Below are 13626 nucleotides of genomic sequence, written 5' to 3' on the forward strand. Positions count from 1 at the left end.
CTGCATTTTTCCACAAGAGGACACTAAAATAATAAGAAAAGCAGTTGTGCAGAAATGTACAGCTACCATACAGCATCGTTCATTTGGCAAGTAGAATGCTTTTCTCTTACAAACTATTTTGCAGTGAAGTAGACATTAACTACTTTTCCTCTAAAGCACGTTTTAGTTATTCCAGTGACTTGGCGTTCAGTGTGTTTCAGTGGCACAAAAAACAAATACAGTTCAGTTCGTTGTGGACAAAACTCAGCGATGAAGCACTACCAGGGAAAGAGCCTTGCAGTCCGTTTGCAAACGAGCCATTATATTAACCTCGGATTTACAGCGAGCACTCTGAACTTCCCCGCACTTCCAGGAACAACTCCTGGGCGCCAGGAAGGGCTCGCATGGCAGCGGGACCAGGCTGTGCTTCCCCGTCCCCTGCAGCCTGGCACCGACACTGCACCGGAGCGAGTGAATCCCGCTGCAGCAGCCCCCGGTGTCCCTGCGGCCCGGGGCTCCGGGAAGGGCGGCGGGACGGAGCTGTGAGGGGACGGAGCCCTGCGAGGGGACGGAGCCCGTGTGGCGGGGCCTGGAGCTCCGAGCGCCGCTCCGAGCGCCCCCGCGGCCGGCTGCGAGCGAGCTCCGAGCGTGCCCAGAGCCGAGCGCCGCTCCGAGTCCGCCCGGTCCCGGTGCTAACGAGCTCCGAGCGCCGCTCCGAGCCCGCCCGGGTCCCGGTGCTGACGAGCCCCGAGCCCCGCTCCGAGCCCGCCCGGTCCCGGTGCTGACGAGCCCCGAGCCGTACCCGGGGCAGTGGCCCGGGCGCCCCCTCCCCGCTCGGCTCCTGCTGCTCCATTTGCCCGGGCTCAATTAGCTCTGGGACCATCCAGTCCACCCCATGACCGAACAGCACCGTGCCACGTCCGGTCGTTCCCTAAACACGCCCGCAGCCGGTACCCGTTCCTTTATTGACTCCCCGCTCCCCGCAGGCCCGGCCGCCCCACGCCGGTCCCCAGAGCAGGATAACGTGAGGGCGGCCCGGCGCCATGGACGCCCCGTGCGCGGGTTGGCTCCGGCCCGCCGGCCCGCGGAGTTTCGGCGCTGCGGCTCCGCCACCGCCCCTCGTGCTGGGGGAACGGGGCTCGGCCGGGCCGGGCCGGGCCGGGCCGGGCAGCGGCAGCGGCAGCAGGGGGCTCGAGGCCAGGGCCGGGTAGCGGCAGCAGCGGGCTCGGGGCCCGGCCCAGGGCTCGGAGCGCGGCCGGCCCGGGGCGGGGCGGCTCTCGCGAGAACCGCGCCGGCGGCCATTTTGCCATGGATTGGCGGCGGGGCGGAGCCGCGGCGCTGCCCGCGGGAGCGGAGGAGGTGGAAGAGGAGGAGGAGGAAGAGGAGGAAGAAGAAGAGGAAGAAGAGGAAGAAGAGGAGGAGAAGAAGAAGGAGGAGGAGGAGGAGGAGGAGGAGAAGAAGAAGAAGAAGAAGGAGGAGGAGGAAAAAGAGGAGAAGGATGAGCCGCGGGCGTCCCCCCGCCTCCCGCTGCTGCTGACGACGGCGCTCGGTTCAGCCTGCTGCGGGCTCCGCGCCGCGCCACCGGCCATGGTGCCCAGCGAGGAGAACCAGCTCGTCCCCAAGGAGGTGAGGCGGGAGGCGGAGGCGGAGGGCGGTAGGCCCGGGGCGTCGGCGCCGACCGAGAAGGAGCGGAGGAGGCCCGGCCCGGCCCGGCCTGGCTCGGCTCCGCTCCCTCCCTGCGCGGCCCGGCGGGCGCGGGCCCGTCTTTGTGGCGGTGATGCGCGGGTGAAGGGGCTGGCCGAGGGAGGAGGAGGAGGCCGGGGCTGAGCCCGGGCTGCGCAGGGCCCCGGGCGGCCCGAGGGCTGCACCTGTCCGCCCCGCGGCATGCGGGGAGCCCGGCCTGCGGCACGGGGCTGGAGACTGGGGGGCCGCTCCTGCCGCCCAGAGCGCCTCGGCCGAGGGACAGAGCAGGGGCCGGCCCGGTGGGTCTCGGCAGAGGGACAGAGCAGGGGCCGGCCCGGCGGGTCTCGGCAGAGGGGCAGAGCAGGGGCCGGCCCGGCGGGTCTCGGCAGAGGGACAGGGACCGAGGGACAGAGCAGGGGCCGGCCCGGTGGGTCTCGGCAGAGGGACAGAGCAGGGGCCGGCCCGGCGGGTCTCGGCAGAGGGGCAGAGCAGGGGCCGGCCCGGCGGGTCTCGGCAGAGGGACAGGGACCGAGGGACAGAGCAGGGGCCGGCCCGGTGGGTCTCGGCAGAGGGACAGAGCAGGGGCCGGCCCGGCGGGTCTCGGCAGAGGGACAGGGACCGAGGGACAGAGCAGGGGCCGGCCCGGCGGGTCTCGGCCGAGGGACAGGGACCGGGTGCGGGGCGGCTCGGCTCGTCCTGGAGTGCCGCAGAACGGGCGGCAGTGCCCGCGGTGCGTGCCGGAGGGAATGGGTCGAGCGGCGGCTTGTTTCCTTTATTCTGGGCCCCTCATCTTTCCCCTGCTGTGGGGAGAAGGGGAAAGGCTTTTTGGCCATAGGCTGGACATAAGAGCCCGAGTGAAAGAGGAAGGCGAAGCCTCTGTCCTGCAGCGATAGGCGACTGACACGTGTCAAGTTGGAGCGATACTGTGCAGGGGAAGGAGTTGGAGTGATGGCATGAAATGTTGGGAAACAGCTGCTGGTAGAATAGTATCAGCAGAAACTTTGTTTCCTGAGCAGGTACACTTACGCGGTTTGCCAACTTTTCGGACAGTTTTGCAGTTGTGATAAATTTCTCAAACCCTTCTCGGTGTTTGTTGCGTTTTACCTGTTCCGTCGCGTGTTTTTCCAGGAAGCTTTGTCAGGCAAGGGCTTCTTTTCCGTGGAGCTTAGCAAAATGAGATGCTGATCCTTAAATAGTATTCTTGAGTAGATCTGGGAAGCAAATAACAACACTGAATATTAGAAGCAATGTTTTGTGCAGGCAGATGTGCATGTAAACACAGGATATATGTAGGAAAAAGGTAACTTTACCTCATTTCCTTTCTTAAAATACTAAGGTTTAAAGAATTAAATTTTTTATCTTTACAGGAAAGTGAAATCTCCAGAAGCTTTAAAAAAGAGATGGAGTGTAGTAGCTAATATGCTTAAATATCAGCTTTTAACAAAAATCTTCAAAAATATAAAACCAGGGACAGAAGATAGAGTATCTGATATACTTAAAGATTTCATTTTAAAACCAAAGAAACATACAGATAAGGGACAGTGGCAGGAGAAACATTGTGGCAGTGGCTGTAGTTTGGTGGAACAGACAAGGTATTAATAAAAGCAGCTAGCCAAGGCTGTGTCTTTCGTTTAGGTATTAATAGTATCCCCCTTGGCTTTAGAGTTGTATTCAGAATATACTTATGATTCAGATGTGTATTTTTAACTGACTCATTGGATGAAGCCTTTGAATGCACTTTTATGTGGGGGGGGGAGTATGGGGAAAGGGAGGAGATGAATATATGTGGTTATAGATATGGGTATCTTAAACAAACAGTGTGAAATCTTATAAACTTTGTACATTGATAATGCTAGCGGGAGTTGTTTTTTTCTCAGCAAGTTTTTTCAACTTCTTTATTGTATCTCAATGCATTTTTAAAGTAAATGAAACTGTACAGAATATTATTGAAATGAAATTGAGAAAGAAAACAGATGAACTATTTGTGTTAAGCCCATCTGGTTATATCTATATATATGTTGTAACAGAAGTTTGTCTTCAACTTTTCCAGTGTTTTTCAGTATATCGTTCTTTTTTTTAGCGATAGGGAGTTTTAATGAACGTTACACTGCAGCATTGCCATTAAGTCCTTCTGAGATTCAGTAATAGTCCCATTGCAGAGAGCACTGAGTTATGGGTAAACAGAATTCTCCAGGTCTCTGGGTTCTCAACAGCCTGCTCTTAAATATACCTATGATGCCCCTAAGAGCAGTTGGAGGCAAAGCAGATCGTTTGGAGTTTCAGCTGTGCCCTCCAGGGATGGATAAAGGATCACAGCTCATGGCTCTGTCCCTTCCCGGTGGGCTGGGTGCTGGTGCTTCTAACGCTCACTGTCTAGTGCTGCTTCAAAGATTTCAGCTGGGCTCTGAACCACTCTGCTGAAGATGAGCACACAACCAGATATTCCTTGGCATTCCAGTGGGAAAGAACAAGAAGAAATGTAATTATGTTTGCTTTAGGCTGGTTTAGGGAATGACTAATCATCCAAAGGAGTGGAAAAGGATTTTGGTTCTTGTCTACAAGTTACATGATGCCTTGGTAGATAAGTGGTAGGAGGTGTCTCTAACACTACCAGCCTGTGTGTGGTGGAGTGGAAGGATGGGTATTGATTATGAGTCTTCAGTTTGTGTTTGTATCCTTATTTTTGTATATGTTAGCAGGAGCTCAGATTGCTGTTTGCCAGGGAGAATTGCTTGGGGTTTTTTCCTTAGTTTTTGTAAGCAGTAATACCATGTTTTCATGGATACAAAGTGGATACAAAGTTTCACCACTGCACTTCAAATATCTTTTATTGGTCACTCATGAAAAGTTTTGTTTTGGACATTGCATGGCTTCAGCTGCATCTCTGAAGTGCAGGTAATCGGGGTCTTGTTACTTTCTCTTGCTCATAACTTTGGGACAAAGTTCTTTTTCCTTTGGAAGAGATGTACTAAAGCAGTTTCTAATAAACCAGTGTCGGGATTTCTTTTTGCACCAAGGTTTTTGCCTGGGCTATGCAGGCACGTAGTGAGTTCATTCTTGCATCCCCACTGCTGCCTAATGCTTTCCCAGCTGCTCCTGTAGTAGTGTGACCTGTAACTCCTTCTGGTGGGGGCAATGAGAATCCCTGCTCACTGGATTTGGGGTTCAGTGTAAACTGGCCCCTGTTCCTTTTCCTTCCAATCTTCAATTACTTTGCTTTCTTCATCTAAAAGATGAAAAGATTCAGTTCAGTTTTCTTTTATATCCAGTAAAGAGAAGGCACTGAGTAAAACACAGTTCATTGCTGCACCCTGGTAGGAAAATTTGAGCATTTTCTATAAAAATTGCTGTATTAATAGGTGTGGATTTTTACCCACTAACCCTGGGAAGAGAGGGTGAATAGCATGAGTAAGATAATTATAGAAATAAGAAGAAAATTATGCTATCAGAAGGGAAAACATTTCTATGGCTTTCAGTGTTTATAACAGGAAAAGTTGACTTGAAACTTATTTTGGGAAAATCTACCTCAAATAGAAAATAATAAAATAATCTTATCAATACAGTTGGTGAGAAAGATGCCTATGTGTGTTTACTGATAATATAAGTGAACTTTACAAAGACTTATCATGAAAATAAAGATGTGTGAGAACTCAGTGAGTATTGGTCAGAATATGAGAAGTGTGTTCTGCTATGAGGTTTTTGAAGTGTTTGTGCTACTGATTAAATAAATGCTGTGCAGATGCTTTTTCAACATGTTTCAGCATGAACTATCCAAAATATACCTGTCAGAATAAATATATATATATATATGAATATATACTTGCTGCCATTAAATCAAGCAAGGTGGTGTGAGATGTCTCTCAGCTCACTAATGTGAGTCTTTTCATCCCTACACTAATGAATCCATTTTAATCTTCCTCACTGAACAAATCAAATGTGTCTCTTGATGGATATCATCCTGACTTCCTCATTAGAAGAGCGGGAATCTGATTAAGATATTTTGCAATTCTCTTAGGTAAAGGGATGCTGTTCTTTTCAATGCTGATGACACCCTTGTTTTTTTCATTCCCATGTATCAAAAGATTCTACAAGTGGTTACAGCTTGCATAATTTATCAGTTTTTCCTGTTTTCCTTCTCGTGTGCTCCATTAGAAAACATAAAGGTACGATTGTGACAACTAGAGAAACTGACTAATTCACTGAGAAGGTATTTTGGAAATCAAACGTAGGAAACAAACAGAAATTCCACATGGAACTCCACAAATAATTTGTTCCTTGCAAACAGGCACTTTCTGAATGATGTTCATGTAGTTACTGAGTTTGGTGAATAAAGCTTGGGAGTAGAATTCAAGAGCTTTCCCTGTTTTTTTTCAGCCACTGGCTTTCCAGTAAACAGTAGTTTACTTCCCCTTGCTGTCATCTGGGCATTTAATCTGCAGCATAGAAAGATGATCAGGATAATGAAGTATCAGCACTTCCAGACCATCTGATGAAATGTTTTTGCCTAAGAGGTACCAGCTGCCTGATGGGCAGCACTTGGTACTGGAACCTCAGACTGGAAATGCTGCTGGAGGAAGTTACTACTCAGGAGAATAATCTAACTATTAAATATTAAAATAACTAAATACTTTTTTTTTTTTTTCCTGCAGTGATACATTTTGAACATAACCACAAACAAGAAATGCCATTTTTTCTACCATTTGTGTGTCAATGGTAATTAAAATTTTGGAATTAAAAGCATCAGTAGTAAAGTATAAACCTTTTTTTTTTTTTTTTTGTGCAGCTACACACTGTTTCTCAGATTTGTAATGAACTTTTTCCTAAATAGAGAATACCTTAGAGATTTGTCAGTATTACATTCTATGCTCTTTTGAGCTCAGAGTATCAGTATGCAACAAAAAAAGGTTCCAGTGCTTTGTTTGTTGTCATTATGAAATAAAGTCCCCAAATGCCATTTTCTGTTCTTTTGAAAACCTGTGGATATAATCAATGCGGGCTTGCATCATAGTTTTAAAATGTTAGTTGTACAAACACACACATACTGATGGAAATTATTATTGTGCTGCCTCTTCTTCTGATGGAATGTATTGACTTCAATATAACATTAGAACTTGTGGTGATTTACTGAAATAAACAAATACCTTGAATTTGTGCTGCCTTTGAATTACATGTTTTAGTCTTGTCAGATTTAAGTGGGAGTGGGGTGGGGTTTTATCCTAAACCTTTCCCCCCCAGTGCATTACAGTTGGTACTATAATGCACTACACTACATTATGTTCAGATGTTCGTGTATCCAGTCATAGCTTCGTGCTTTTTGTTGTTTAAAATATGTTGGGTTTTATCTAAGAAAATAAAGGTGAAAGTTACATCCGTAAAAATAGAGTGATTGAGCTACATGTACATATTCAGCCTTTTTATTCAGTTTGAAAAAGTTTATAATTCCTTTGTGAACATTTCAAGCTGCTATTTTACACTTTGCCCTTTAAGATTTAATGTGGTGTACCTTTGGGTGAGCTGCCATTTAGCATTTTGTTATTTTTCTTGTCTAGAATAAAATATTCTCAAAACAATGCCACTAGTTACTAAAGAACTGATAATTGTGAGTACTAGTAAGTCACAGAATTTTTTTGTGGAGTTCTGATAAAATAACAATGAACTTGACCACAGTTTCAGGCACTGTGAAATCCCAAGTTTTTTATTTTCTTTGGTTTTTGCAATGCTTGGCATGTAGTCAGCTTACACTGAGCAAATGCTCTTGCACAGCATTGGCAGATGAAATAATTTCTAAAGAGGATGTTGTGCGTGTTCTAAAAATACTAAGGGGTGAAATTGGTACAGATCACTTGATTCAATATAATTGTTGAGATTGTGATCACAAGGATGCTTTAGGTGCTTCTGAAAAATGGCAGCAGATTATTTTTAGATTGGCATTTCTGTGAATAGCTTAGAGCTGGTTATCATGGTGCAGTTCAGGTGTAGCCTCTCAATAAACACGTCACGAAAGCTGCCTCAGGAACATGAGCAAGTGTGCCTGAATTGCTGAGGATTGGGGGATGCTCTGGTTCTAGAGCTTAATGGAAAATATATTTGATACAGTGTGGAAGTTTTCCCAGTAAACAATGTCTGAACATGGAGCTAGCATTTCCTGAAGAAGTTTGTCAGCATGCTAGAGGAGCTAAAGGAATGGAAGGCAGCCGTGCTCACTGATTTGTGTAGGTATTGGGCTGAGACCAGTAACAGTGAAGGAAAAGAGAAAAGAGCAGATACAGAAGCTCTTGTGCAGTACCTGGTTTTTGTAAATCAGATGCTTTCATCGGTCTATATGTGGAAAAACTGTCTAGGTCATTTCTCTGTATGCACTGTGTGTCACCCCTGTTCCTTGTGTGGGGACACAGCTCCAGGGTTCTGTGTTCTCCCTGGAGCCCTTGGTGGCAGCGGCAGCAGGCTGGGTTTATGCCCAGTGCTTCCATTGTGAGCTGGGCCCTTGGTTCTGTGCAGAATTCCCAGGGAGCTGCACAGAGAGTCCCAGCTAACACACCTCACTCTTCAGCCTCTCCTTCTCCTTTGCCAGCAGCAGCTGGACAGCTTAAAGTTAGAGAGTTGTGAAAGAATTGAAAACTACACCTGTGGTCATGTACATCTTAATGGCTGAACTGCACACGACTTCAGTTTTATAGCGTACATGTCTGTTGGGGATTTTGTAGGGAAATAAACCGTTGTTTCAAAATTGCCCATGAAGAGAAAACTCTTCTGAGTACTGGTTTTGCTCAGGCTCTTAATTTATTTTTATGCTAATGCTGCATTTGTAATTCAATCCAGCAGAAAGTTCTTCAGAATAGGAGCAGCAAAGGAAAATGTTTCCATAAAATTCATACTTGAAGAAATGAAGGGTAAGTCCATCCACTAGTTCTGTGAGTTTCCATAGGAGACAAATACTGCAACTGTTGGGTAGTATATAAAAGTGTAGTAAGTGTCTTGTGTTCTCATATCCCCTTTTTTAGCTTTTATGGTTGCTTTTTTTTGAAGGAAAACCAAGGAGCATGCTGATTAGGAAGGTGGGCAGAAATTACAGGCAAAGGAAGCTGTATAAAGATGAGGCTGTTTCAGATCTGAATGTAAAGGTTATACTGTAATGAATGTAGAGATAGTTTGTGAATGTGAAGAACTTCATTGGCATTTAATTCTTTCAATTATTTCAGTGTGGTTGCAAAACCCTTTGCAAGTTCAACAGCTTTGGGTCAGAGGAGGAAAGAAAATAGGATCAGCTGAAGTGAAAGCCTTTAACAATAAGGGAATGAAATACTCACAATGTCCAATGGTTAAGAGATAACTATAGATATTTAAACTGTTCTTTGTTACCCCTGAAGGAAACTGTGCTAGTTCTTGTGTGATCTGCAGGTATGACCAGGACATGTTTGCTCTCTTTTGTTACTGGCAGCTGCTTTGTTTGACTTTTCTTAAGAGAAGTAATTAATCTTGAATCACCTTAATTTACCATATTTAAAAGGCTGTAAGGAGATAAGTGTAAGAAGACTGGTTCTTCAGGATGTCCTTAGTAAGACATTTTTAAAGTCTTCTAAAATAAGAAAAATACCTTCCGTAAAACTGAAAAGTAGATGTTTTGGTCTCTAGTTCAGCTCTCCCCAGGCATGTGTCCCCTCACATGATATTTTTTCCTGTAGTCTTTGGAGCAACCTCCAGGCTTGTTCTTATTTCTGGCCCCATCCCAACTTTTTTTCCAGTTCTTTTGTTAGTGTTTCTTACAAATGACCCGGTAATATGTAGCAGTATGAACAAACTCTCAAAGGGAAACACTAGCCTCATAGCACACTCTATTTCTGAGGCATAGGGTTATTTTTGGACATGTTTGGAAAGTTGGAAGTAGTAGACTTCAAAGTGTATATGTATTATAAAAATAATTTGTCCCTGTGCATTTTCTAGGAGTGACAGTTGACAGCTGGCATTCAACTGGTTCAGTGAGGTGGCACTTCCAATTCTTTTAAACTAACATTTTGTTACTAAGGAAGCATTTCTGAGAAGGTGCCTTTGGAAACAATAATTATCTACGCAAGGCAGAGAAGAGAGTAAAACATACGCCCCGTTTTCCAAAGGGAACAAGAGGCTCTGCTACAGAAATGATTTTGTACCTCCTCCCTGAATTGGGTCATCCCTCATAAGGAGAGCATTTATAGGGTTCGCTTGGCATGGGTGTCAGTGTGACCAGGGCCGTGGTGTCAGTGTGACCAGGGCCATGGTGTCAGTGTGACCAGGGCCCTGGGTGTCAGTGTGACCAGGGCCATGGTGTCAGTGTGACCAGGGCCATGGTGTCAGTGTGACCAGGGCCCTGGGTGTCAGTGTGACCAGGGCCCTGGGTGTCAGTGTGACCAGGGCTCTGGGTGTCAGTGTGACCAGGGCTCTGGGTGTCAGTGTGACCAGGGCCATGGTGTCAGTGTGACCAGGGCCCTGGGTGTCAGTGTGACCAGGGCCCTGGGTGTCAGTGTGACCAGGGCCCTGGGTGTCAGTGTGACCAGGGCTCTGGGTGTCAGTGTGACCAGGGCCATGGTGTCAGTGTGTCCCACCTGGGCAGGGCCATGGGTGTCAGTGTGTCCCACCTGGGCAGGGCCATGGTGTCAGTGTGACCAGGGCCATGGTGTCAGTGTGTCCCAGGTGCCCTCTGGGATGTGCAGCTGTCAGCCTGTAGCCACAGCAGCTGGCAGACACGGGGAGTGTGGCATGTGGGTGGGAGCATGTCATTGCCACAGCGGTGGCACTTTTTGCTCTCCTAGGCCTTTCCAAAGAGAAGGAAGGAGGAGTTCCTGCTCTTGGCCTGTGAGCAGCAGCACCATTGACAGACTCATACCCTACCTAAGGGTGGAGGCTCTCATTTCAGTCTCTCAGATACCACAGAAAGTTGTGGTTAGGTCCAGGTGGTGCTGGTATTTAGTGATGTCAGCACTACTGCATGTAACACATGCATTTGAAATACTGCTGCTACTCCTCTGTTGGTACTCTTAACTGCCCTGAAAACCCCACAGCAAACCAGGGAGTGGGCAAAGTTCAGTAATTAGGAAAAAGGTCAGAGTCAGGATATATATTCTTGAATTTTGATGGTATTTTAGGCTTGTTGTGAAGCAGCTTTTTTCCTTATTTGTAAAGGGACAGAAGACCTCTTTTTAGTTTCACTAGCGTCAAAACATTGTTTTTGGATTTTGCCTGAAGTCTCCCCACGTATAATGAAGAATTGAAAGGTGAGAATAAAGTGTGTTATTGAGGTACTCACAAACCTGATACTTTAAAGTCAGTCAGATTCAAAATTAAATTGTTGTGTCTCAAGGTTGTTCAGAATTTTTTTTGCTTCAGGAAACATTCCAATACAAGATGTATCAAATTAACTGCTCAAAATTACTCTGTTTAAGACCTCTTGGGATCTGTGTTTTAAGAAGTGTATTCAGTTTGCCACAAGTGTGCTATAAAACATGTATTTGTAAGTGTTTCTGTTCAGGCATTTGTAACAGGATTCTGAGTGCTCTGTTCTCTAACTCAGACTGGGCTGCAGCAAAGCACCTGTGTTGAGTAACACCTCGGTGCTCTGACAGGATTAGTTTAGTAACCTGTACTCCAAAAAGTAGGTGCTTCTTTCCTCTAAAATAAAGCCAGATGTGAGTCTGAGAACACCTGCTTGATGCTTTCCTCATTGCAAGGACCTTTGTCAACTTGTCCCACCTCCCCAGGCAGGGACCCTGCTCAGCTGTACCAGGGAGGTTGGCCTCTAAAAAGAGCTTCCTTGGGCTTGGAAAAAAGACATGGAGCATGAGTAGCTCCATGAGTAGAAGGGGGTCAGTTGTGGGTTGTAAGGACTCTCTGGAGTCCATGGTTCAAAAGCACAAGGTAGAAAGAGGGGAAATGATGGGAACGGGTGGAAATGACACCCCCAGTCCTCACTGACTGTGCTCTCCTTACTCACTGTTGGAAGGATCTCTGATCTTTGCATTTCTGCAGAGAGCAGTGCTGTCAGCACATATCCAGTGTGGCATTTAATGGATTAGACCAATTGAAATTGGTGAAAAATGTTCCTAAATTATGATTGTGGGTTCTCAGGGGGCTGATCTGATAGTAGTTTGTCATTGCTGAGAGAGAAAGAAACATTCAGACACTAGCGATGGTTCAGCTTCTGAACAGAAGCTTGTTTCAACTATGTGATGAAATTTCAGAAGTAAAAGGTACAGATCCAGACTACTTGTGTGTCACTGAAGCTCCCAGATTCCACTTACTCTTGTAATTGCTGGAAGTGTGCATCCAGTCCCTTCACAGACCTGGAATGTGCACCCCAGAGTTTGCCCAGCAGCGACGTGACATGCAGCAGTCACTTGTGTGGGCTTCTCATGACAGGCTGAAGTTGCTGAAGCTACATTAGGTTTGAGAATTGCTGTTTTAGGCTTAATCATCCAAGTAATTCTGGGAATATAAGCTTGATGTCTGCTGCTTGCTACTGATCTCTTTGTCTTTCCTCTGTACTGCAGTGATTTGTGAGAATTATGTACACATGTGGACATGTAGAGTCTTCTCTAGTGGTGATCCTGTTAAGTCTCAGTTGGCCATTAACTGTACTTGGCAGTAAAACTTGACACATCTGTTGGTTCAACTCTTGACCTGGAATTTGGAAATATTGGGTAGAATCTGTATGAAGTTTGACCTTAGCTTTAGGTTTTGCTTTCAATCTCTGAAAATAATTTTATAAAAATGAAGCAGGAGTTAAAATAATGAAATGCTGCTATAGAATTTTAATTAACTCAGTGATTCAAGGCTGAAAAACAGCAAGCCACATCTAAATGCAGTGTTAAAACCACTGCAGTTCTACATATGAATATTGTTGTGACAGATCTAGTAACACTCTATTTTTATTGTTCCTTTATTTTCAACAAATACAGAACCTATATGGTCAAAGCAAATGTCTGTCTTGCAGATGACTAACTAATGACTAATAACAATGCTGCCTTTGTGTATACAGAAATACAGCTTGAGTTGCTTCAGTGCAACAACATGCTTTGTGCTCTGCAACTTGCAGGTGCAGATCTTCCATGGAAGAAAGATGAAGTATGTTTTAGAAAGGTACATGGGATGTAAATTCTTGTGTAGCATGGCCCTCCAGAATGTCCACCCAGGTCAGACCTGTGTGTTGGTTGCATGTTTGTACTGCAAAGAGTCTTTTGTAAATCTGGTCAAATAGTCAGAAATCTTCTACATGCAGGTTATCATCATCATCATCTTTCTAGAAATGGAGCAGTGTAAAGGGCCAGTAGAATTGTTTGGGTTGGGAGGGACCTTTAATATTGTCTAGTTCCACCCCCTGCCATGGGCAGGGACAGCTTCCACTAGACCTGGTCACACAGAGCCCCATCCAGCCTGGCTGTGAACACTTCCAGGGATGGGGCATTCCACAACTTCCCTGGGTAACCTGTGCCTCGCCACCCTCACGTAAAGAATTTCTTCCATGTATCTAGTGTAAGGTTCCTCTTTCAATGTTAACCCAGTACTCCTTGTCTCGCCACTACAATTCTTGATGAGCAGTTGCTCACTGGCTTCCTTGTAGGCCCTTCGGGTCCTGCTGCTGTGAGGTGTCTGTGCAGCTTCTCTTCTCCAGGCTGAAGAGCCCAGCTCTGTCAGCCTGTCTTTGCTGGGCAGGTACCCCAGTCCCCTTATCGACTTCATGTCCCTGCTCTGGACTTGCTCCAACACTTCCATGTCCTCCCTGTGCTGTGGGCACCAGAAATGTGCCAGCACTTGTGGTGGGGCTCACAGGGCAGAGTGGAGGAGCAGAGCCCCCTCCCCTGACCTGCTGCTCGTGCTCCATTTGCTGCAGCCCAGGATACATTTGGCTCTCTGGGCTGCCAGCTCACACTGCCGGCTCATGGCAAGTTTGTCATCAGCCGTCACCCCCAAGTCCTTCTCCTCAGGGCTGCCCTC

General features: G+C 46.6%; 1 protein-coding gene across 3 annotated transcripts in view; it reads left to right on the forward strand.

Moving 5' to 3' along the window:
- The first annotated feature begins 1285 nt into the window (after positions 1–1285).
- Positions 1286–13626, forward strand: part of USP47 (ubiquitin specific peptidase 47) — a 50737-nt gene continuing 38396 nt past the window's right edge. The window contains exon 1 of one of the 3 annotated variants that reach the window (XM_058842673.1): positions 1286–1605. In XM_058842673.1, the coding sequence (XP_058698656.1) occupies positions 1288–1605 (318 nt within the window). In that variant the 5' untranslated portion in view covers positions 1286–1287. The remainder of the gene's footprint in view (positions 1606–13626) is intronic. The other 2 variants (XM_058842663.1, XM_058842682.1) reach the window with 2 other exon arrangements.

The sequence above is a fragment of the Poecile atricapillus genome, chromosome 1, assembly GCF_030490865.1.
Source record: "Poecile atricapillus isolate bPoeAtr1 chromosome 1, bPoeAtr1.hap1, whole genome shotgun sequence".
NCBI lineage: Eukaryota > Metazoa > Chordata > Aves > Passeriformes > Paridae > Poecile > Poecile atricapillus.